General features: G+C 40.8%; 1 protein-coding gene across 1 annotated transcript in view; it reads right to left on the reverse strand.

The window, feature by feature from the left end:
• The window catches only part of PSMB7 (proteasome 20S subunit beta 7), a 58651-nt gene that overhangs the window by 24692 nt on the left and 7026 nt on the right, over window positions 1-26933 (reverse strand). Inside the window, exons 5-6 of the mRNA XM_065878619.1 lie at window positions 25040-25155; window positions 5578-5636 (exon numbers count right to left, since the gene is read on the reverse strand). Of these exons, the coding sequence (XP_065734691.1) occupies window positions 5578-5636; window positions 25040-25155 (175 nt within the window). The remainder of the gene's footprint in view (window positions 1-5577; window positions 5637-25039; window positions 25156-26933) is intronic.

The following is a 26933-nucleotide window of genomic DNA, read 5'->3' on the forward strand; positions in this document are numbered from 1 at the left end:
TATCCTGTCTCAACTCTACAAACATGTACTGAACATCAGGAGCTGAAGAGGAGAGATGATTTCATGGTCCCTGCCCTCAAGGGTCTCCCCTCTCTCGGCAAGTAGCGGAGATGCCCCTGAAAACAGCCATAAAACAATGGGACAGGTGTGTACAATGCAGTATGGAAACACAAATAAATGAGGAAGCAGGTGAGAGCATTGCTGGCAGGCACCGGCAGAGAGCAGGATTCGACAGCAAGCAAGTACACACTGTATTCAAAGAACAGCAAGCAGGCGAGACGGGTTGAAGTGAAGCAGGAATGCAGACCTATGTTTCCTAAAGTTTAATATTAATACCCCTGGGCTTACATGATGGTGATACACGAATACATTTTTTATTTATATTAATAGTATGCACTTATTTTCATGTCTTGGGGCGAAAAATAACCATCACATCAAACCCAGGATTTCATAGATGCACACTGTATTTTAAAAATAAATTTAAATTAAATAGGTGAACTAGAGTGGCTGTAGGGAAGAGAGGAAAGGGAACTGACTTGCAAGGAGAACTTCTGCAGTGAAGGAAATGTTCTGTCTTGATCTGACTGACGGTTACTTGCGCAATTACAAATGCCAAAACCTATCGCACTATACAGTTCAGATCTGTGCATTTTATTTTATGTAAATGATAACTCAATTTATAAAACAGTGACCTGATGTAAAAGAAAATTTTCAAGAAAAATAACAGTAGAGGTGGCATCCAGACATGGCAGAATCCTTAAATGTAGTATGCAAATGACAAGTTCAAGACGAGTCCTGTCCAATAGAAATATGTGAACCACATATTTAGTTTTAAATTCTCTAGTAGCCACATATAAAAAAGTAAAAATAGGTGAAAAAAATTTAATAATATTTTTATTTAACCCAATATACTTAAAATAGTATCGTTACAACATGTAACCATATTACTAATGAGATATGTTTTTAAACTTTTGGACCCAGTCTCTGAAATCTGGGATGTGTTTTCTACTTACAGCACCTCTCAATGCAGACTAGCTACACTCAAGTGCTCAACAGCTACATGTGGTTGGTGGCTACCATACCAGACTGTGCAGCCAAAGACAATGAGAAAACATTAAAGGTTTTTAAGGAGGCAGGGACTTTCATTCCATAAATACTACAGTCTAGGCCCAGCACTGTCCAAGGCACAGGTTTGCAGTTTAAAAAAAAAAGACTATGGGCTTTTCCTAATTTATTTGTTTTAACAATAAAGCCAAGAGTTTGTTTCATGAGTCTGGCCTAAAAATCACTGTTTGGCAAACGATTTGTAATTATGAGAGCCTGAAACTTCCCCTCCCCATGCAATTCTCTATGAAGTGAGCAGCAGTTACTGTCCTGGAGATCCATGCAAGACCTGACAGGCAGGTCTCCTGGGTTTGTTTGAGACATGTCCAGAATCCTTTCCCCTACTGAAGGGAAATAAGCAGACTTAGTCATTCCAACCCTTCAGTCTCAAAATAGGCAAGAAAGAAAAGTTATGGAGGGCTTCTTGCCACAGAAAGACAGAAAGCCTCCATGGAAAGAAGAAAACTAAAGTTTGGAAATTTGAAACCAAATGTTTCCATGAGTTCTATACAAATGCAGAGCCAGAAATGACACCCTGGCCGAATTCTCTTTCACAGCAAAGTCACTAAAACAGGGTTCTCTCAACTTTCCTAAGCAGTCTCGGCCTTCCACTGAAACCACATCACTTAATCGTCACCAGAAGAAAGCAGGGTGGCCAGCAGTTAGTTGCTTGTTCTTCACAATAATTTTATTATCTATTAATATCCCTTTAGATTTTTTTTTTTGGCAGTACGTGGGCCTTCACTGTTGTGGCCTCTCCCGTTGCGGAGCACAGGCTCCAGACGCGCAGGCTCAGCGGCCATGGCTCACGGGCCCAGCCACTCCGCGGCACGTGGGATCTTCCCGGACTGGGGCACAAACTCGTGTCCCCAGCATCGGCAGGCGGACTCTCAACCACTGCGCCACCAGGGAAGCCCTCCCTTTAGATTTTTAAAAGTATTACCATTGCCTTCTATTTACTTTTAAACTCACTTCACTGGAGAAGCAAGTACTACCTTCTCCTTAATCAACTGACTTTTTTTGATTGTCAGGCTGTGTCAAGTGTCAATAAGTTCAGTGAATAAAAACCACTCACCTGAAATTGTAAATTTAATTAACAATCTGAAATGGGAATTCAGTCAACCTGTTTCAAGCTCTCGCAGCTAATACAAAACAACAAGTGCTCTGAATTATAGATAAAATTGATCTAAGGAACACAACTCTTCAGACTGATAATATCAGAAATTTTATTGAAGGGATGATTCACATTTCCCTTTGCTTCCCTAAATCAGCAATATTAAGTTCATGGCCTTTGAATCATTTCAAATCCAAAGTCTAAATAAATAATATAAAATTACTTTAGCAGTGTTAAAATCACTTTTTTTTTACATCTTTATTAGAGTATAATTGCTTCACAGTGGTGTGTTAGTTTCTGCTTTATAACAAAGTTAATCAGTTATACATATACATACGTTCCCGTATCTCTTCCCTCTGGCGTCTCCCTCCCTCCCACCCTCCCTATCCCACCCCTAGAGGCGGTCACAAAGCACCCAACTGATCTCCCTGTGCCATGCGGCTGCTTCCCCCTAGCTTACGTTTGGTAGTGTATATATGTCCATGCCACTCTCTCACTTTGTCACAGCTTACCCTTCCCCCTCCCCATATCCTCAAGTCCATTCTCTAGTAGGTCTGTGTCTTTATTCCTGTCTTACCCCTAGGTTCTTCATGACATTTTTTTCCCTTAAATTCCATATATATGTGTTAGCATACGGTATTTGTCTTTCTCTTTCTGACTTACTTCACTCTGTATGACAGACTCTAGGTCTATCCACCTCACTACAAATAGCTCAATTTTGCTTCTTTTTAAGGCTGAGTAATATTCCATTGTACATATGTGCCACATCTTCTTTATCCATTCATCTGATGATGGACACTTAGGTTGTTTCCATCTCCGGGCTATTGTAAATAGAGCTGCAATTAACATTTTGGTACATGACTCTTTTTGAATTATGGTTTTCTCAGGGTATATGCCCAGTAGTGGGATTGCTGGGTCATATGGTAGTTCTATTTGTAGTTTTTTAAGGAACCTCCATACTGTTCTCTATAGTGGCTGTACCAATTCACATTCCCACCAGCAGTGCAAGAGTGTTCCCTTTTCTCCACACCCTCTCCAGCATTTATTGTTTCTTGATTTTTTGATGATGGCCATTCTGACTGGTGTGAGATGATATCTCATTGTAGTTTTGATTTGCATTTCTCTAATGATTAATGATGCTGAGCATTCTTTCATGTGTTTGTTGGCAGTCTGTATATCTTCTTTGGAGAAATGTCTATTTAGGTCTTCTGCCCATTTTTGGATTGGGTTGTTTGTTTTTTTGTTATTGAGCTGCATGAGCTACTTATAAAAATTTTGGAGATTAATCCTTTGTCAGTTGCTTCATTTGCAAATATTTTCTCCCATTCTGAGGGTTGTCTTTTGGTCTTGTTTATGGTTTCCTTTGCTGTGCAAAAGCTTTGAAGTTTCATTAGGTCCCATTTGTTTATTTTTGTTTTTATTTCCATTTCTCTAGGAGGTGGGTCAAAAAGGATCTTGCTGTGATTTATGTCATAGAGTGTTCTGCCTATGTTTTCCTCTAAGAGTTTGATAGTTTCTGGCCTTACATTTAGGTCTTTAATCCATTTTCAGCTTATTTTTGTAAAATCACTTTTAATGTACCTCATGCTTTCAACTTTCTATGCAATTCTCATTTTTCTTTAACATATGGAAGTCCCAATCAATTGGAAACAGACACAGCTTTCAAGAAAATTTGAAAAGATTAATGTGGTTTAAAGGAGGGCCTGACACTACTGAGGTGATTTTCTAAATGAAAATCATCAGTCTTTCTCTCTATACCTGCATTAGTTCTAATGGATTTGTGGAGCATTAGGAATTCCTCTCCTTTAGTTTGAAAACTGGGAGATCGTTTTTAATTTTTCTTTTTAAGTGACCTAGTATATCTTATTTTTCCTCTGTACTTAAGAACCCCAAACAGAAAATAATGCTGATATGGGAATAAATGTTCACATTGAGAAATGAGAACAGAATTCTAATCTCATTTACAGTTGATACTTGGACCTGTTTACTATTCTTAATTGGAGCAAGACTATTGTTTCTAGTACAAAACACCTATAGCTAAATTCTATCTTTAGTCACATGTTTTAATTCCTGCAGATAATTCAAGAAAGGGGAGAAAACTAGCCATCAGTGACCAAGTCCCTTACATGTGCTATCCTCAAATATCAAGGATGTAGTGGCTTCTGGCAGGAGACCCCTTTTCTGGCTGAGCAGCATCCACGACCCTACATTCTCTGCTCTCCTGGCACTTGGCCCAAACCTGAAGATCAGAGAGCTTCAGAGCTCCAATGACACTTGATGCTCTAATGACAATGAGCTAGAGAAGAACAAAAACTTTTAAACATGCAATCTTTTCCAAAGATGATTAGGCATAAAGCATTGTCTAAAAGTAATTCCCAGAAACACCCGCTGGTATCTACACAAAACACTACTGCAAAAGCAGGAAGAGCAGAAACCTACATATTAAGGAATAGGGCAAACCACTCATAAACAGCCTAATAACTGTTGAAAACAAGTTGATACTACCCATGAAAAAATTAACATCTATCAAAAAAACAAGGGCAGATGATGAGGGCTGCCTTCAGGACGTAATGTGCCTACAAGCTAGTTCAGCAGCGAGGATAAAGCACAGTGGAGGAATAACATGGTACCATAAAGTATCCAAGCATACTGAACACTCCTTCCAAAGCGACAATGAAAGACCTGTGGCTTGTTCTTGGAGATTTTGGGGTCCTAGGGGGTTGCTTAATGGAGGTACATCTATCATTAAAGCAGACACAGGTGGAATGTCATTCAGAAGATACCACCCTCCCCACTACCAAAGAAAATATAATAAAAGAATCTCTTATAAATATATGTGAGACACCAGATACATACATCATGCTCTGATAACAGGCCACTACACACATGGTATTGTCCCCATCTTCCGCCAAATGCAGAACAACCTATAGGGATTTTTCAAACTGCCCGCATTTTCAGGCCAGGTCTGTGTGACATGCAAAGACATACATAGTTTCTCTATTCTTAGTGAAAAAACAAAACACCTGTCATTTTGAGATATTGTGATAACGCATAAGAAAACATGCTACACTGCAGCAGCATTTACAGCCAAGAAGATTCCCAGACAGCCCAAAGGCCAGAGCAAAAAGCTGAACAGTACAGGCTCCTCAAGCCTGAGGGAGGGCATAGCAGGCCACTCCAAAGTGAAGCTTTCCCAAGTAACCAGTCTTCTCAGCAAACATAGTACCTGTGCCAAAGAGCATTCCAACTAACAGCAGTGCTGTTCAAACTTCGGAGGAATCAGCAATCAATTTGTAAATGTCCAACATACAACTAGAAAGATAATGTGAAAGAGAATAAAACTGTAGGAACTTACATACCTCCATATCTGGCCTAAATTTATCTTCAAACACGGCCATTGCTGCTAAGGAGCCAGAACCTGTAGGAAAAAAGATGCATTTTTAGCATATTTACCAACTCCCAGCTTCTCCATCTCAAGTTTACCTCGGGGCAGCAAAAATGGCAAAACACACCCAATGTCACATTCAAGTACAATGTAAATATTAACACTACAGGGCCACAAAAACCAGGTAAACACTGCTCTTCAAAAGCCTGGAGTCACACTTACCACTATCTCGGGTAAACCTGCAACTGGCCCTACTTCTACTATTGACAGGAGTAACTGTAAATTATTCACAATAAAATCCTGAAGCATGAAAATGAGGTTATGGATAATTTGTATTTGTTCAAAACGTGAATGCCACATAATTTCATATATCCTGTGCTGTGACTCTTGTGCTCCAAAGCTGTGCCTTGGCAGGCTGCTGGGTATAGCGCTAAATACCAAGCCAGTTAGAAAGAATAGATTGTTTTAATGAGCTGGCCCCGGTAGAGTCACCTTGACACACGGGGAAGAAACTACAGCACCAGCAATGGTAATAGGACTGTGAGCTACGGCCACCAGGTTATTCCAGCTACAACTGTAAAACACTTTATTATGTGGCATTTATTTGGAGCTATTATTTTTAGCTCGTACGTTGAGGAGTAACAGCTGAGTAGACAAAATGACAGACAAAGAAACAAAAATTTATTATCACAATAGCAAATGGCTGAAAGGTTATGCTACACAGATATTAACAGACAGCAAATTTCTCCCTACAAAAGCAGGATGTAAAGGCATTACAAATAAGTATGGGCTCCCTTTGAATGGATATAAAAGGCAGCTCAGCACTATGAAAATTTAAACTTGTTTTGTTCAGAAACCAGAGAATGTTTAGAAAACCATCATCTTGTCTTTACAGGGTCCTGGCAATATTTTAGGATACTCTACTTTTGGAGAGAGGATAGAGTTGCCCACAATTTTTTACTCCAATTAGAAGATTTTTTTGGCATTTATTACTTTTTAACTTGTTTTGCGTAACACTATCTATTTAGCTGGGTCACAGAGAAAACCATATTTTCTATTTAAAATGATTTGTGTACATCGCTTGACCACCTCAATGGTTTAGCAAAGGAAAAAGGCAGCGATTAAACAGTTTCAAATGAGGTGTCCTGCTGATTTTATCAAGTCTGCTGAATGTATAATGAAAAAGGAGAAGCTGACAGCATCGCTGCATTGAGAAAATACAGACTACCTTATCTGAACCATTTAAGGAGGTCCAATTATAGATCAAATTTAAAGGGTAGAAACAGCAGATTTACAGACACAAATCAATGAACATGGTAATCCCAATGAATATGACAGATACTCCTGTTAGGGGATATTGCTGTGGTTGAGGATCATTACCTTCACAGCACCGGATACATTGCATCTAAAGCAGGGGGAAGCTATGAGCGTAGACGGCATTACGGGCAATGACTATTCATTTAAGCTTTGGGAGCAAAAGGCAACCCCATTTTCCCCTCTCACAATTTTTTCTCCACACACACACAAAAAAAACAAAAGGAACCTAAAGAGATATTAAAAGCCCTTTAGAAAGGAAACAGAAATTAAACAGATATAAAACTAGTGTACCCAAATAAAACTAGATATATATACACAAATTCACCAAAATCAAACCTTGCAATTTCATAGTTTATGTGTCCTGGAAATAGAGTCAAAGTTCACCAATGTTTTGTGACTCACATTTACTCTGAGTTTCAGGGATCAAGGGGGGAAAGTAACCTGTTTTAAGGCATTGGTGAGAACCAGTCTCAGACTTCGTAGTAAAAAAACGAGCTGGTTTTGTATGGAAAACAAAGGACAACTGTCACGAAGAAACAAGAAAATTGCAAATCAGGAAACCTCAGGAAAAAAATACTTCTTTTCCAACCTGGTCCAAGAATGTCTCTGCAAAGAGCCCAAGGGTAAACGCACCAGAGGCCAGAAATACACATTAGAAAAGGACAGGGGAAGGACGGCTATTTACCTAAGAGCTAACAATTTTATGGAAAACTGTAATCAATTACTGTAAAAGGGGAAACACAACTTACCTTAAAGACATCTTTCCCTAAAGACTACTAGGCCTGTATTTTCTCCTGGGCCATCCTTTCTTTCGCAGTTTCACAAGAAATTAATTTTACTCTAATTTTTCCCAGGCACATATATTTCCTTCTACTTAGCTTCACCTAATACTTTAAGAAATGAAAAATATTTCCCTCCTAATAATTCTTCCGTTATCAAAAGCTTTTTTTCATGAGAAACACCACCACAGAAAAAATTTCCATAAGTGGAAGTACATGCTAAATCTAAATTCTTAGAACAAAAAGTGTCTATCAATGTAGTGATGCTTCTCATCACAGTGATTTTTTTTTTTTTTTAGAGTGGAAGGTGTAGAAGAGTTAAACATAGAAAGGACACAGGGATCCCTATTACACTGTATTTCTGCTTCCCCATTTACATCACACCCCCCCAAAACACACACACCAACTTACACACATACACACACATACATGCAGGCACACATGCACGTGCACAGAGTTGAGATGTTTTCAGGAAAACAGGAGCTTGCTAAACTGCCTGATTCTGCCTGAGATCAAAGATAAGTGGACTCCAAATAAACTTGAAAAGAAGGGGAAATTCAACATTAAAAACAATTTCTAAATCACTTTCAAATTACTCCTGCTCCTAGCATTTTTAGGAAAGGAGGACTTTGGCGCCCCCTTTTCAGAAGTACACAGAAGTGCTAGGAAATGGAGTGCAATTGACTTTGTCAACAGGTTTCTAGGAAACTCTGAATGTGTGTCTGCTGCTTAGAAAAGAGAAGACAGAATTTCAAATATGACTGCAAATGCCCAAAATGGCAAGAGAACAACATGCAAATCCTCACATAATTTCAAGGCAATGCAAACGGGGGAAGGAACAAGGCGTTTGCCGTTAAAAAGAAAAAAGATGGTAAACTCAATGAGACAGGTCTTTTTAAATAATTTCAATTCAAGTTTCCCAGATTTTATTTCAATGCCACTTAAAACTATATATAATAAATCATCAAATTCCATAGTAATAGAGCAGCCATTTGACTCACAAAATGTTTAAATATTATATCCCATTTTCCCCATAAACCATAATAATGTCCACAGACATTCCATGATTTCAGCATCAACCTATTAACCTGGCACTCTCATACCCAAAACCAAGGCAAAAATCCTCTGAAGGATTTACCCTGATTTTTTATTCCAAAAACAAGGCCACCTTAGACAATCAGTCAGAACGGCCTGGTTTCCCATTAAGGAATAAACAAACAGAAAAGCCAGGGGACAGTGTACCGGGTATAGGGGGCTCTGCTTTAGACAGTGGGCGTGTCAGGTGAAGGAAATGGATGTCAGAGGGAATATGCTTTCCACAAACGCAGGACGAGCTCTAAGAGCAAGGGGTACAAGACCTGCCCTCAATTTCTCTTATAGGAGAGAGGAGGAAGCCAAGAGGGAAGAACAAGAGCATTCTGTTTGGGCACCCACCGTGGGCCACACATCGTATGTTGTCATTTGGTCATCCTCACAGCAACCCAGTGAAGTGATAAAGCTTCTTGTCTAGGATTACAGGACTAACAAGCACAGGGCAGGATTCCTGTCTCAGGTGTGACCCTATGTCACTCTCTCAAACAGAAAGTTCTACAGGCCACAATATAGTTCAGAGCAGACACACATGACCTTCCATGACCAGGTCTCTGGCTCGCTCAGCCCCTCCTCCTCCCCAATGTACACACACACTTGACACTCTACCAACATTAAACCGACAAGAATTTCCTAAATGCCCAGACCATTTCAAGCCTATCCCACCTTGGCACGTGCTATTCCCTCTGCCCCCTTGACAGTCCACAGAACTCCGAGGCACCCATCCAACCCCAACTGTGAGATGACTTCCTCCTAGAAGCCTTCCTTGACCACCACACCCCCATGAGAGTTTATCACTCTCATCTCTGCCAGCTGTCCATCCCTTCGCAGCTGCATCCGCCATACCTAGCAGTCTCTGGCACACAGTGAGCACTAAATAGAATTTGCTACATTAGGCTGGGCTGATTTGAGTACAACGGTTCAAATGGAGGAGCCGGGGAAACGGAGCTGGCCCTGAAGGAGTGACAGCAATAAATGCCTTGATAAAGTGTAAAAGAACATTTATTACCTAATTTATCATACCGGGGTGAATATAAGACAAACTCAAATGTAAAGCAAGTCAATTTTCAAAAGAAAAGAAGCCTTTAAACCCACAAAACCATGTCCTATTATACGTCCCAGTCTGGTCTGAACTCTATGATATCACAGGAATGAAACGCCCTCCTTGGATTTCTGCATTTTTCTACCAAAGCTCTGTCTCATCAGTAGTTTCCAGGTAGCTGCTCCTTAGCAACCTCCACCAAGTCTGCCTTTCTCAGCCCACCCACAGTTACTAGAAGCCAGCTTCCAGAACAAAGCTCTTCAAAACAGCAATACGAGGTACAATCCAGTGACCAGCATTTAGAGAGAGGGTGTGCACGACACTGTGACGGCTACCTAGTTACCCACTGACTTGCCTCTGCACCCACCGTCCTTCCCCAAGCTCACCCACGCCATCCACACACACCCATCTGCTCAACCACCAACTCCCAAACCGCCCAGCACGCAGGCTGTGGGGAGAGACAGGGATGGGGGGAAGGGTACGCAACTCAGCCCTCTTTCATCCACGAGGGACAGAAACTGCTCTGCACCCCCTGATCCACTGCAGCCACCTGGGTGGGCACCGCCTTACCCAGGCTGTCCAGGTTTGATGCTTATTAAAAGAATTCAACAGACGCCCCTGTGAGTCCCAGAAAGCACAGTCTTGCTCCCCATCTCTGACTGCCAGGGCCTGACTCACCCTCAGACCTTCAAGATGACTCCATGGGGCACCCACACTGCAGACTTCCAGGAGAAGAGGGCTCAGGCATAAACGCCACAAGGGTCACATCTCCAACCATGCTTTTCTTTTTTTCTTTTTTTTTTATATGTTGGGGGTAGGAGTTTATTAGTTTATTTATTTATTTTTGCTGTGTTGGGTCTTCGTTTCTGTGTGAGGGCTTTCTGTAGTTGTGGCAAGCGGGGGCCCCTCTTCATCAGGGTGCGTGGGCCTCTCACTATCGCGGCCTCTCGTTGCAGAGCACAGGCTCCAGACGCACAGGCTCAGTAGTTGTGACCAGCCATGCTTTTAAAATGAAGTATCTGTCTTATTAATAATAAGCGACTGGCTTAAAAAAAAAAGACTAACACCTGTAAACAATGAAAAATATAAGCCCTGAAACTCAGAGAAATATGTGCAACACACAGGGCATTAATAAGTAAAAAGAGCTCACAGATAAATAACATCAATACACCAACAGAGAAAAGGACACTGCAGTTTACAGAAAAGAAAAAAAGCAGAGGCCTATACACATTTAGAGACACTGTTCAAGTTCACTAGTAATCAAAGAAATATAAATTGAAACTAAATAGCCATTTTTTGGCTTTTAGATTAGCAAAAATTAAAAAGAATAATACCCAGTGCTGACAAAGATGTAGTAAAAAGGGCAATCTAACATTCTTGTAGAAGCACAAATGGATAGAACTTTTCTAACACACAATTTAGAAACATCAATCAGAAAGCATAAAGCTATATACACACCCACCAAACCTGCAATTCTGCTAGAAACATATTCTAAAGAAATAAATGGATAAGTACCCAAATGACATTATGATCGCTGTTTAAATTAGAAAAAAGCAAAAGTAACAACAGCAACAGTAACAAAAACTGGAGGTAAATGTAAAGGTCCAACACCAACAATCAGGAGATAGGGAAAATAAAAAAATACTATATACATGGTGATTAAATATAATATTTTTTGGCAATGTCCATGATACAATATTTACTGAGGGAAAAACATGTTCCCAAGCAAAATTAACAGATATGTTTACATAATACATATTATACACATCTGGAAGAAAATTTTTTAAAATTATGCTTATTTCTGGGTGGTGCTACATTCTTTTGTTTATTTGTGTTTTCTTATTTTTTTTCAAAGACAATGCATTACTTACAATTTTTTAAGATATACACTTGGAAAAAATAAGAATTCAACTTTGTTAAGGGATTAAAAAAAAAAAAAGCCAAAAGACCAAGACCTTGCCAGCTGTCACAGTCTTGCTATGTAACAGCAGCAGCAGGCAGCTTAGTCCTGAAATCTGTACACAGGGGCCTGAAGGTCAACCCACGCATGCGTCAACAGTCCCAAGGAACAACAGCAGTCAATCATCACAAATAAACACACCAGGTCTCTCCACCACAGTCCTTAGGAGGGCTTCCTTAAAACAGGCACCAAAATTTTTTAAAAAGAGATAAAATCATCTTAACAATGAAGTACTTTGAGCATATCAGCGCCAAGCCAGATCTCACTTATCCAGGAGTATACTATGTGGCAAACAAATTACTAAACAGACCACAACAGACACAGTCCACGTGGTGTTTTATGAAATTTCAAAGCACAGTCACATGAGTTTTGTCTGCTCCTCAGACATGGCAGGTAAATGCAGTCCCATTTCACAGGAGGGAAGACTGAATTTTGGAGATAAGGAACTTGCCCAGATCACACAGCTAGTGATTAGCAAATCTGGGAATGTGAGCCCCAATCATCCTAAATTTAAAGTGTCCAACACTGCTTCTGTTCCACGTGCTGCCTCTTAAATTACAAAGCCAAATGCTTGAAATTAAGATTAGCAAGTAAGCATGGAAGCAGCTCTATTTTCTTAACTCTCCACCCCCAAAAGCATGCTTTCTAACTTACTTTTTGCTCAGATTACAGCAGAATGATTTCCACACATCTGGATACAGTTAATTTGTGTTGTTTTGCTTGGAAATTCAAATGAGACTGGGATTTCAGTTAAATGTTTTAAATGATTAAACAGATGCCATTCACTATTTAGCAATGCTGTTCAAGTATCTAAGCATTTATTTTTAAATAGCCCCATTCAAAAAAAATAAAATAAAACAATGAAATTAGTCTCCATTTTCTAAACCCTCTGAGAGTGTTTCTGATTTTAGTTTATCAGCATTAGTATTAGTAGTTCAATTTGAATCCTAACTTTTTCTGAGAGAACAATCCAACTCAGGACAAAATTTGAAATGTATCAAGAAAATTTTACTAAGATATTGCTTTTACTTGCTCTATATATTTTAAAAAATACCTCCATTAATATGCCTTAAGGATAGTGGGAATTTTTTTAAACCATGAAACGTGTTATTTTTATACATGTCAGGGTTCACTCAAGTATGAAATCAAACTTGGCAATTCTAGAACCTATTTTATCAGACATGCTGAAGAAACTATAAAAGACAAATAATTTTCTAAAACATGCTGCTCTAAGTCAAGCTCTAGGAAGGATCTGAAAGCCAGCAGGTAGAAATCTACTTTTTCTAATAAGGTCTAGGCTCACAAATTCTCACACCGGGGAAGGGAAAATATTTACCCTTAGGACCTTATCGGTCCCAGACCCTAACTCATGTGATGCAGGTATTTCCTCATTTTACAGACACGGAAACTGAGGCTCAGCTGATTTAAAGGCAATAAGGGGAGCCAAGATTCAAATCTAGGTCTTGTGGCTCTTTAGCCCATGCACTTTTCAGAAGGGCAACTCTCCACTCATTCTTTCAAACCAACCACCCCAGGTGCCCACTGAGCGGCAGGCTCTGGAACACGGATGCAAAAGATGCGGCACAGCTGAGCTTCCTGCCTGTTTTCCCACAGCACACCACTGAGGCCCTCCCAGCCCTGCACGACTGCCAAGCTGCTCCAGGCGGCACCACCACAGCAAGCACAAGGTGAACGGTGCCCCAGAAACTACAGGACAGCAGCCCTACTGCCCTGGCTGCCTCCCTGCACAAAGGGGAAGATGATAGAATGCGTCTTCCTCATAGGTCGGCTGAGACCTGAATGAGACGGCACAAGTAAAACAGAATGCCTGGCACATAGTAAAAGCTCAATAAAAGTCAGCTGTTACAAATACTCTAACACAAGGTCCCCGTCCTCCAGGGGCTCTTTTTTTTTTTTTTTTTTTTTTTTTAGGGGCTCTTTTATACAATCATTCTCAACAAGTCTCAGGTCTTTAACAGAAATGGAGGTCTTTAAAATTTCTTCTCTCAAAGTCATGAAGTTCTGAGAGGCAGCAGGAAATGGATTTCTAACTGCTTTTCCCCCAAATCAATTCAACCAGATCTTTTCAGGAAAAGAGCTGCTCCTTCTGCTAAGAAGTGGTCCATTTTAAGCACCCAAGGACCTGTTTGCCACCGTGGCCTGCCAAGGTGTAAGATGTATGCAGCGATAAAAGAGTAACACCAAGAACTTTCTCATCCATCAGTGTCAGCTCTCCCTGACAGAGTGCTTATTCACACTTGCTCATTGTTAGTCAACTGGCCACTCATCCTGGACAAAATTTGGTGCTCTCCACAGACCCACAGATGGGGATCATTTTTCAGTCTGTTTCTGTCTACAAGGTCTGGTCTCCTGGTGTTGGTGCCTGCTCTGGAAGCCAATACTGCCAATGTGTGAAGAGCTGATTCATGAAAATAAAACAATGTTGGTGTCGGGGGACCACATTCAGCCACTAGAGAGCAGTGGAACTCCTCTTAGAGCTTGGGAAAACTCAGACACTGACTTGAAATGGTTTAAATGTATGCATGCATTTCATTTTAAGTCTTGGCCAAAAGCTTCCAGGAGAGGCAGGCCAAGCAATCAGACAATCTTGCATGGGTTGCTGAAATCCAGATTTGCCCTTTGTCAGCATAAGCAGTTTAATTTGATGTTTTCACTCCTGAGTAGGCACTGAGTATTACATTTAAACCCCTCGTGAGGGGAAAGAATGCTTCCTTTTCATCAGCAAATGTACCTCAATGTCATTTTATCCCCAATGAAAATATACATATATAAATATTCCATTTAATATGCTAAGAAATAGATTTTAAAGCATCCAACAACATTTCATTCAGAAACTAATTTCTCAAAAAATGCAGTTCCTTTTCTAAATGTAATGTAGTCAAAAAGGAGTTAAATTTCACTCTACGTAAATAATGTAAAACACCACTCAAAGAGAACAGGGATTTTTCTTATAATTGCAACTGCAATGTCTCATTGACCTGACAGGTTATAAACACTTATTCTTAAGAAAAGACTAACATTTGGGGCATTCAGGCCTAAAAAGTGAAAGGCTGTGTTTTATTAATGTATTTTAATGAAATGCCACAAGGTATGAGGACAGAAAACTGTTCTCCTTCAAACAGAGGAGTCATCACCTAACCCTATGTGTAAAGGATAAGATGGAGGATGAAAATTACCTTAAAATTACCTCTCCTAATCATCAGGCTCCCACAATCATCAGGCCCCACCAGGAAACTAGCTCTCACTCAGCACTGCAGAGCGCGGGGCACACACTTCTCTCCTGCTGCAGGAGTTCGAGGCAGTTAGAGCTGACAGGTCTTTCAAAGGCACCCTTTACTCTGGCCCGCATTTCAAAATATCTTCCCAAACTGCAAGTTAATCCCTTTGCGGGCCTTTTCCAAGTTTTCCTGTCCCTTAGAACCCTCTAGGACAAAGGACTACAGAGTTTAATAATTTATAAAAACACACTTAGTCTTAATTGTAAGTAAAGGTTTATCTGTCCATAGAGCCTTGTGCAAACAATAAGTCCTATTTACCGGAAAAATGTGCAAAACACTGTTACATATATTTTTTCACTTTATTCATCTGTGGACTAGATGGCATTATCTCCACTTTATAGATGCAAAAAAACAAAACAAAAAAAACTAAGGTCAGAGAGGTAAAGGAACCTAACCAAAAACACACAGCTAGTAATGGCAGATCTGGTTGCCAACAAATCCCTAGTTACATGACCTCCACATGAAAAGTCTTCTGATGTATAAAATGACTTTCCACTTGGTCTGTCCAACAAGAAAGTAAAAGATCATCAAGCACCAGGTTACGAGAATGTAAAGGCACTTTTTGTAGTAGGGCCAATTCTGAAACAAAAGCAGGTAAAGATGAACTAATTAACCCCACTCTCTCTGAAATGGGGTTTAAAAAGCAAAGGACTGGGCTTCCCTGGTGGCGCAGTGGTTGGGAGTCCGCCTGCCGATGCAGGGGACATGGGTTCGTGCCCCGGTCCGGGAAGATCCCATATGCCGCGGAGCGGCTAGGCCCGTGAGCCATGGCCGCTGAGCCTGCGCATCCGGAGCCGCAACGGGAGAGGCCACAACAGTGAGAGGCCGGCGTACCGCAAAAAAAAAAAAAAAAAAAAAAAAAAAAGCAAAGGACTTAAAACTGTGTGCATTGCATTTAAGTTCTGAAATGTACTCCTAGCAAGGGCTTTTATTTGGTTATAGACTAAGGACTGAACTCAAATCACAAAAGACTTCATGGTGAAATGTCAGAGCAGAAAAAACAGGAGGAAGAGCACCCTAACATTAATTCAATATCTCACTATTTTACCTACGAGACATTTAATATTTTCTACACAGAATCAAGAACAAAGTCTACTCTAATTAGAACAGATAAAGAACCAGCAAGGACTGGCTCTGTTACATTCCCTGAAACAACATGATGACTTGCAGAAGTAAATATTTTCTCATCTCCTAACATAATGGCACCATCTATTGGCTTAGTACCACCATTGCAGCAACCAGGAATCAAGATGCATAACCCAACTTTCTTGGGCTTTTGGTTCCCAGCTGCTTAATTCCTGGCATTCCATAGTGGTACAAATTTTAAGATATAACATCCATGCATCACACATTTTAAATCTTCTGAAATTCATTTTATATATATTAATCAAAGCAGGAAAAACTGCCAGAAAAATCTCAGAACACAGAACTGCACACAGAATGTGTTAGCACTAAAATTATCAGGACACCATGCATCAAACATCAATGATGTTCTACACACAAAGATTTTTACATGTGGTTATCTCACTTAATCCTCACACATTACCCATGGAACAGATCCTCTAACCCCCATTTTCCTGAAGGAGAAATCAACACTCACAGTCAAACAACTAATAAATGTTGGACTTAGATCTGAACCCAGTATGACTACAAAGCCCAGCTCTTTTCACTATCTCACCCTACTTCAGAAAATTAAAAACAACTCCAGAGCAACAGATGCAGGGGAAAAGCATATAGTGCTTTACAGAGCGTGTTCACACACGTGACATGGCAGCATCCCAATAACCCAGTGACCTTCAAGTCAAAAAAAAATCAGCTTCTTTTTAGAAATGAGGGGTTTGAGGTTCAGAGAGGTTAGGTGATGACTAGCTCTGGTCAATCAGGGCTGTGACTGAAGCCAGGGCTTCCATCTCTTTCTCTAGCATTCTAGGTAATACCTCAGCTGGCTACAGAAAAGCCGGCTCTGGATGGTCACTGGCTGTATAGACAAAGCTCCCACCAGGATGGGGTTCCCGCCACCGCATAGTCCTTGACCCACAGAGATCAGGGGACAAGACTCACTCCAGTCCTGATGGAGACCCATGCTTACAGAACGCCTGCACAGTCACCTGGCCCACACTAGTCAGGAGAAAGAATTTCCAGCAACACTAGAGCTACAAGGTCACGTGCCCTCTGAGGCTTTTATGTGGGCCTACAAACTAAACACAGTGCTGCTGAGTTCACATCTGACTTCGGCACTGAAAATGAATGTGGAAGAAATACTTGCCACCTTATAGTGCACTGATTTGATACAGCGCAGGACAATCTTTCAAATCGAGTCATGTGGAGATAACAAAATGTCTGCACAAAGGTTGCACTTCAGTGTAAAAGTATGGAGAAATGGCAGGTCTGAATTCCCTACTGATGTTCCTAAGTTCCAACTTAATTCTAAGACTCTTCTTTGCCCACAAGGTGAGACATCTGGTATGTTTACTACTCTGTCCCGAATCTTTTTAATTGCTAGGGGGCTCAGTAAACTGGGACTTGAGGTACATTCCAGTAATTAGGAAATTGTATAACCAGTTTATCTAGAGATAGAATTTTACCTGGACGGCCCTGGCAGTGACCCAAAGTCTTCCCCAATGGTGCATATCAATGTTTATTCCTTAAGTTAGTATTCCTAAATTGTCCAAGGGCCTCATTTCCAGGAATGTCGTGCTTTAAATTTCATTCATATTAATTCTCTATGTGAATAAGTGGGCAAAATAAAAATTTTATATTATGTTGCCAATGCAGCTACAAGGAACACTGCCAAACTAACAGCAAAAGATGGTCCCCAAGCTTCTCCTGACAGTACTTCAGTTTGCTTAATAAAGAAAAGCTGGCAAGTTAAAAGAAAAAGCTAATTAATCTGAGAATTAAAAGAACCCGTATTTTGTCTATAAAAAAAACTATAACCCTTTTCCCTTTCTTACTAAAGAAAAGTCAAAAATCTTGCCTGGTTTTCCACAATCACACTAATCAACCACCTGCAGTCTCTTACAAATTATTTTCTTAAAAAATAAATAATTTAATGAAACCTAAGGGGTCCTTTCTTCTTTTCTGAGAATGGACCAAAACACATTTCGTCTGGACCACATGCCACACACTACTCACAGCAATAACAAAGCCAAGGGGGAAAAGTCACAGAGACCAGGGCTCTCATGCCAGATCATTCACCTCCAGGCTGTGTGACCCCAGCATACCTCTCTGAGCCTCAATTTCCTCACCCTCAAGACAGGGATGATAGTACCCACTTCACAGCGGTGCAAAGACTAAATCAGTCAAGTGTCTCACAACAGTTGCTGGCGATGCAGCTGGCAAGCTGCTGGACGAACACTGCTATCATTATGGCCAACACCCCGTTCACAGAAAAGGTTTTAGGGAGGGCCACACCACGAGGAGTTTGATACCCTCTTCTCTTAAGCAAACCCTTGGGAAAGCAAGCCCTCAGCGAGGAGGCTCCTGGACCCTGTGCTCAAGGAGCTGTGCCAGCATGTTAGAGATGCGCAGGACAAGACAGGTGTCTTCTATTCGATATAAATTAGTAGGAGTAGCCTTCAGGCACCTGGCTAGTCGCCAATACAGGCCCATGGGTAGACAAAACGTAGACACCCTTGTCTTACAGGTAATTTGTAGCTTCCAGCTCTTACTGTCAAATCACTCAGGAAAAAGAAAAGATTCATTACAAAGTTGTATTTTTATTTCTTATAATAAAAAACTCCTACTTTCACTAAAACATGAGAATTTACATGAAATATTCATTTTCTCACTTACACCACACTTACGGAAAGCCTCAATCCCACAGGGAATGTTAACGTTCTGTGGGCACATTTCAGTTAGGAGGGCCTTCTATTTTATCTGTAGTTGGAGGTTTGGTTTGCAGCTCACCCAAAATAAGTCACATGAATTAAAACAAAACCACCAAATTTTGGCACTTCTGGGGTTCTCTCAATATCCAGCTCCCCATCCCCTCAAAAAATAAAAAAAAAAAAGAAAGAAAAACCACCACCACCTCCACAGAAGCCAGAACTCCATCAGGAGGAAAGGCAGTGCAGCACACCTCGCACAGCAGGCAGAGGCATCAAGCCCTGCTCAAAAGTGAACAATGGCCGAAAGAAACTAAAAGAATGGCAAAGACAAAACCTGGACAGCACAAAAACTGTATTTTATTTCACATTCTCCGATAAAAGGCGCCTCTTCACAATGGACTTGGATCAGAAAGAAACGAAATATAAAATTCATATTGTCTTCGGATGGTAGAATTGTGTATAATTTTTTTAAATTTCCTTTGATACTATAAAGCTGTTTCAGTAAATACTGTTTTTAATATGCAGGAAAGAAAATCCACACAAAGAACAGTCCAAAATATGCCAAACAAATAAATGCCCCTTGGGAATTTGTATAAATATTTTTAGTATTCAGGAGCAAGACTTAATAGCTTAATGAAAGAACATCTGTAAGATGATAAAATCAAAGCAGCTGTGATGAGCTCAGGCTTGCTTGAGCTGAAAGACAAATCCCAGCTTTGCTGCTTACAGGCAGGGCAGCAATGGGCAGGTTAGTAAATCTAAGTTTCAGGTTTCTCATCAATAAGCAGGTAATGATAGCATCCCTTGCACAGAATTTTAACTGAAAATAATGCGATGGCACCAGCAGACACTGGCACAGAGACACTTCCAAATGTTTTAAATTTAAAATAATACTAAGCTTTAAAAAAAAAAAGGGCTTCCCTGGTGGCACAGTGGTTGAGAGTCCGCCTGCCAATGTAGGGGACACGGGTTTGTGCCCCGGTCCAGGAAGATCCCATGTGCCGCGGAGTGGCTGGGCCTGTGAGCCATGGCCGCTGAGCCTGCGCTCCGCAACGGGAGAGGCCACAACAGTGAGGCCCGCGAACCGCAAAAAAAAAAAAAAGACCTATCACATATGCAGTGCTTTGTGCTGTTCCCTTACAGCTCAACTGGAGCCACACAAATGCAACACAATCTAAACCAACTCTACTCCAGGGGTCCTGTAAACTGTTCACAAACAATAAACAGCAGTTAAGGTTTCTAACACTAGGTTTTACACATGCTTTGGCACAAGCAAGTTAGAGAATCAGAAAATTAATTCACCATCAAATATTCACTGAGTCACACAGGACTCCGTGAGACTCTGGGAGTGAGACAGATTCTACTGACAGAGATCTCAGATTCTTATAGGGGCAGGAAGGACAAGAGCTGGGGAAAGTAGAGTCTGGACACGGCTGAAATCCTGGAATCAAGCTGCACACCAAATTACCGGAGAGGGACTTGCTAACAGCCTGGGGCAGTCACGAGGGAATGGCCTCTGGGCTAGACCTTGGATGAGGAGCAGGAGCACTCCAGGCAGAAAACGCATTCCTGAAAGAAGGCAGCACAGCAGCAGCGGGGTGGGAAAGGCAGTTCAGAGAGGGGCAAGGGGCCTATTGCCACAGACACCTAAGGTACATGTGGAGGAGGAAGAAGAAAAAGGGTCTAAAGCCAGACTGGAAGGAAGATGACCCCGGTGGAGGAGTTACTGCAACACTGTGGTCAAGAGCCAGGAAGGAACTGGCACTGAGGAAGACAGGAAAGGATGGTCAGAGACCCGGCATGTGGCCTAATGGCTGGCTGGTTTCTGAGTGCTCTCTGTGACCATCCCTGTGCCACTGGACCCATGCACACATAAACATTTCTGGCCAGGTGTAATCTCTGTCTCTGCCTCTAGACTTCCCACATGCCAATCCTCCTTCCGACAGCTGTCAGGCTGCTCTAACAAGCAAATCTTATCCTATCATCCCCTGGCTTGAAAAGAGTAGACGGGAACCTCCAGGACAAAAACAAACAACTCAGCCTGTACCGTCGGGACTCTCTCCGGCCTAGCTTTCCAGCCTTGCCTCTGCCCCACCCTCCTGAACGTCAGTACATCTTCATCCCTCTACCTCTTCCGCTGTGCCCCCAGCATGGAACACTCCCCACACCCACTGCACTTGCCTCACCCATCCAGCAAACTCGGGCCTTTCAGTTCTTTGACCATACTGGTCCCTTGTGCACTGCAGGGCCTAAAAAGTCTTTCCCTTGGGGGTAGGGAGTAGGGTGGCAAATTCCTGGCTAATTCCTACTTATCATACAGGTCTCAGCTTAAGTGATTCTTTTCCCCATCTTTCACCTACCAGACTGGCAAGAATATCCAAAGTGGGAGAGTTTATAAGAGAAAGGCATTCTCATATTCTCTTGGTGGAATACAAACTAGTACAATCTTTTTGGAGGGCAATTTGGCAACAGCTCTCAAAAGGTAAAATGCACTGTATGACCAGCCATCTGTCACTTTTGGGGGCTGCCCAGTAGCTATACTTCCTTTCTATGTCTGGGGAACCCCCCCACCTTATAAACAGACGACTGAGCCTCACCAATCATCACCAACCAAGCACCCACCCTTCCCTATAAGGAACTCTCGGACAGTGAATGAGATGGCAGGAAGCCTCAGTTCCAGATGAGGCAGCCAGGGCAGCAGAGTGAGCAGCGAGCCAGGGCCTGCGCCAGCTGGGCCAGCAGTGTAGTCTGCAGCATTCTGCCTTTGCCTGCAATGGCCCACTCTGCAGCATTATTTCTGAAACTGTTCTTGGCCCCAAACCCAGTTCTTGCCCTCCTAGCTATTCTGTGAGCCACCTACTATCCTTTAAAAAATAAAAATTCCTCCTTTCCTAAATCATCCAGTGATTCTAATGATTACAACAGAGAATTCTGAGCAATACATGCACACACCCTAATCCAGAACTCCACTACTAGGAATTTGTCAGATGTACTTACACAAGTACACCACGACATATACTCATCAATAGGAGAATGGGTCACTAAATCATGGTAGAGACATGTAATACAATTCTATGAAGTTGTTGTAGTAGATCTGATATAGATCTACAAGCACTGATACAAAAACTTATTCAAAACAAGTTAATAGTAATGGAACAGCATCTATAGCATGACCTCAGCTGTGTATTTTTAATAGGGATTGACAGATAGATGACAGATGATAGAGATATATATAGATGGATCATAAAACATTTTTTGAGAAAAAAACACAATAAACCCTTAACAGTGGTTACTTTGGGGAAATATGAAAGAGACTTATTTTTCATGTAATATTTTTCCCCACTTGAATGTTTTGTCATGTTCATAAATTACTTTCATTAGAAAATGTTTTCATGTCACTTGCCCAGTAAGGACTTCCCAAACACCCATTATCCACATGCTCCTTCCTGTATTCTCTCTTATTACTGCTTTTTTCCTCCAGGGCACGTAGCACAGTGCATTTTTTTAGATTAATGTGTATTTACTTAATTCCTATCTCCCGCAGAGGCTATAAGCTCTGAGGATAGGTGCTGTGTTGACCACTATATTCCCAGTGCCTAGCACATAGCAGATGCTAAATAAATATCTGATAAATGAATGAAAGTAACTTATCCTTCTTTTAAGATTCAGCTCAAGTGAAGGGAAGCTTTCCGTGAAATCTTCCAGTTTAGACCCTTTCTCCCTTGGGCCTCCAATGGCCTTTGTACCTACTGCCCTTGTCAGTTTATACAGCTATCTCCCCCATTACACTGGGAATATGTTGAGGGTAAGGATCCAGACATTCAACCTCTCTCTGTGGAGCCTGCTACAGTGCTTTTACACAGAAGGCACTCAAGAAATAGTTGATAAATGAACAGATGAACAAACAAACTAAACCTCAAAGTAACAACTTACTTGTGTATCTAAAATCAGGTGTTACTGATGTCTTGCTCTTCTTAATCTTCTTAATCTCTTATGAAAGCAAAACCAGACTGTGGAGTGATGATTTCTGAGCAGAAGTATGCCATAAAATCAAAGCTGTGGAGCCATCACCCTGGACTCACATTGGACTTGGAGGGAAGCAAGATCACTGTCAGCCAGGACAGAGCACAAAGTGGAGTTGCAGGAATGAAATGAGCAGACACAAATCTGCTTTACTCACTTTCAACAACTTTTCCTAAATTCAGGATTATGCTCGTAAGACAAATTACTAGTTCAAAAGCAACAGAAACCAGTTCAATTTTTCCATCTTAAAAATGAAAAGGCTTTGTATCAATATTAAATTTCCTGATTTTGATGACTTTATCAAGGTGATGTAAGAGAACATCCTAAAGGATTTTGAGATAGAGGGTTATGGTGTCTGCTATTTACTCTCGAATGGTTCCATACACCAAAAAATAACAATAATATATGAGAGAGTGAGCAAAAATGTGGTAAAATGTTAACAATTGACAAACACGAGAAAGGGTATATATGACTATTCATTGTACATTTTTGTTACTTTCCTGCAAGTGTGAAATTTTTTTTAAATAAAAAAAAGAAGAAATGAAACTACTTAACAGAAAAGGCTATTCCACCTTTACTACCATTTAAAGGCATCAAATGGAGGGAAATAAAAACACTACTTTGATGGAAATAACAAATAAAATGGAACAGAGCAATTCTAAAATTACTGTAAGTATCTTCATTTAAAAATAATTATTCCATACGGTATCTGGGGACAAATCATTCTTCTCACAAACATGGAACATCTGTTGCATACAAATCTTATAAGAGGCTTGTGCATTACATGGAATGGAATAGCAAAGTCCCAAGCTAGCAATTTCCAAACTATTCAAGGCAGCCATTATTCCTGGCTCTGCAGAGCCAAGATACCAAGACAAAAAATGCAAAAGGTAAACAACAGCTGGAAAAACGCCAGCTACAAATGACCTGTTCAAGTTACTGGACATATGCAATTTCTTTCTTTTTTTTTTTTTAAAGATTTATTTTTGATATGGACCATTTTTAAAGTCTTTATTCAATCTGTTACAACATTGTTTCTGTTTTTGTGTTTTGGCCGCGAGGCATGTGGGATCTTAGCTCCCTGACCAGGGATAGAACCCGCACCCGCTGCATTGGAAGGTGAAGTCTTAACCACTGGACCACCAGGGAAGTCCCTGGACATATGCAACTTCACTCAGAAATTTAGCATGAAAGTTAAATTCAAAAATCCCAACTCTTCTAAATATAATTTTATCACTTTTTTAGTCATTTAAAAAAAAGTACTCTTATCTAGCATTTAGAGCTAAAATACAAATATACAAGGCTGATCTAAAAGGCGTAGCTACTATTTATAGGCCAGGCACTGGACCAGATGCTTTATACACATTATTTCTAATCATTATAAATAACCTGGTATGCATGGTAGGTATTACTGATACCATTTCACAAGTAAGGAAATCAAGGTTCAGAGAGGAATTACATGCCCAGGATCCCTCAGAGATTAAGTGGCAAAGAGGAACTCTGGTCACTCTAGCTTAAAAATAAATCTCTGCGTGGGCCTATTCCCCCAGTGAGGCCTCCACTCTAGCCTTCCCTCTGCCCAGGAGGCCCATCCACTCAGACCTCACCTTCTTCATGAACCTACTTTAACCTTCTCAAGTCCCCTTGCACTGCATTAACATTTTTTAACTTTTTGTTTTGAGATAATTGTAAATTCACATGCAGATGTTAGAAATAATACATCACATTTTTGTACACTCTTGACTCAGTTTCCCCTAAAGGTAATATCTTGCATAACTGAAGTATAATATCACTGCATTGTTTTTTTCTCTACGATTTATCTCTTTCTAATATATATTTATAACTGTTGCTGTTATTGTCTGTCCACCCCCACTAAAATATAAACTCCCTGCAGGCAAGAATCTGTACCTAAATTTTGTTCACTGCTATATCCCAAGCACATAAGACAGGGCCTAATCCCTAGGAGGAACTCAATACTTGTAGAAGGAATCAAAGCACTGTACTGCACTGCCTCCTCCATCCAGAAATAAACCAACTTTAAGAGACCACCTTAGTAAATAAGACGATTCTGAAACATCAGGGAAACATTACACTCACCCATGGTGACATAAGGCAACTTATCAGTTGATCCATGAGGATAGATGCTGTAGAGGTGAGGTCCAGTAACATCTACTCCCCCCAAAACTAGGGCTGCACCAATGTAACCTTGATACCTGGTGATCAGAGTATGCATAAGAAAAAACAAAAATGAGTCTACATTGCATCACTATAACTTAACTGAAAGTTGTATTTGAAGTCAGACAATAAAAAGCTTTTCTTACACTACTACTGCTTCATTAAATAATTACTGTTTTGAAGGGAAAAAAATAGGGAATGGAGCCAACATACTTGAACATCTACTATCAGCCAATAAAAACTGTAAATTGTGTGAGGCATTCCATGTGCCTTACATAATCTTAGTCTCACAACCCCCTTTAAAAGAAAACACTATAATTCTCATGGTAGAGAAGAGAAAACCAACCCAAAGACATTTTTAAGCCTCAGAGCCAAGCTTGGCTTACTCCAAAGATCATCAGCACCCCTCCCATCATACCTCTCTGTGTTTAGCAGATAAGCTCCCTTCCAAGTCAACAGTGAGTTGTTGCTCAACTAAAGCTGTTCAAATTATCAACCTCACCATAGTCTCATAGGAAAATAGCTAATGTCAAAACAACTTTCCCCTCGGGCTTCCCTGGAGGCGCAGTGGTTGAGAGTCAGCCTACCGATGCAAGGGACGTGGGTTCGTGCCCCAGCCCGGGAGGATCCCACATGCCAGCTGGGCTGGGCCCCTGAGCCATGGCCACTGAGCCTGCACGTCCAGAGCCTGTGCTCCGCAACGGGAGAGGCCACAACAGTGAGAGGCCCGCGTACCGCAAAAAAAAAAAAAAAAAAACAAAAACCTTTCCCTTGAATAAATCCACAAAATTATGACAGATACGAGCTCATACTGAGTAAACGAAAGAAGTATTTCATCATGCAGGGAAGTGAATGAAGTAACTCCATGACAGCCTATATAAAACCCATTGCTCCTGCCCACAGTTTAAAACTGTATCTCTCAGGAACATGGGCAAGAATACATTTTCCGCCTCACCCCCACCTCTGTTTAATTCTGCACGTATTTGTTCCTTTGGACCCTCTACTTAGTTGGTTTTCCGCTTCTACAGATTGCTTTCCTTGTAACTGGTTCAATTTTTTACCATTAGAACTGCTATGCTAGATAAACATGCTGGATTTAAAGTTCTCCACTGTGAGCCTTTAAATCCCTGGGAAGAAAAATGAAACCAACACATGCTGAATTTGCCTAATGATACAATCATTAAAACTGATATAAATAACACAAGAACCAATCAAAGTCATCATTTTAGACTGTCTGAGACATAGCTACCCACCAGAAAGCGCTCTAGGTCGAGTCCAGTATTTCCCGTGTCCCTTGATTACCAATTTATTATTTCAAATCTTCCATTTATAAGTGAAAAAATAAAGAGCAGGAAAGGATTTTAAAAGCAGCCTCAAGAGGGAACAGAGGCCCAGAAAAGGGAAGAAACTGGTCCTAAGCCACATGAGCTAGCAGAAGGGTCAAGACTAGATCCCAGCGCTCTGGGATGAGAAGCCAGAATCACCAGATCCACCACTCCCCGCCCAGCCCAGTGCTTGATCCACTATATCAACTGCCTGCCAAACACGCTGCTTAGTTAAAGTCAATTAATAACCAGCTAGTTCCCTTCCAAGCTAAAACATAATCTGTTCGATAACTTTAGAAGAGTCTGAGATATTTTGGCAAGTCAATGAAATCCTTAAAAATGGATCCAGAAATTCTGTTTCCAGGAATCTAATTCTATTGATATAAAAGGACAAATACGCAGAAATGAATGCATAAGAATGTTTTTTGTGGTAACTGCTTATGATGCTAAAAAAGTGGAAACAGAATTAGCTAAACTAATACAGCTATACA

This window comes from Phocoena phocoena, chromosome 6 (genome assembly GCF_963924675.1).
Source record: "Phocoena phocoena chromosome 6, mPhoPho1.1, whole genome shotgun sequence".
Classification (NCBI taxonomy): domain Eukaryota; kingdom Metazoa; phylum Chordata; class Mammalia; order Artiodactyla; family Phocoenidae; genus Phocoena; species Phocoena phocoena.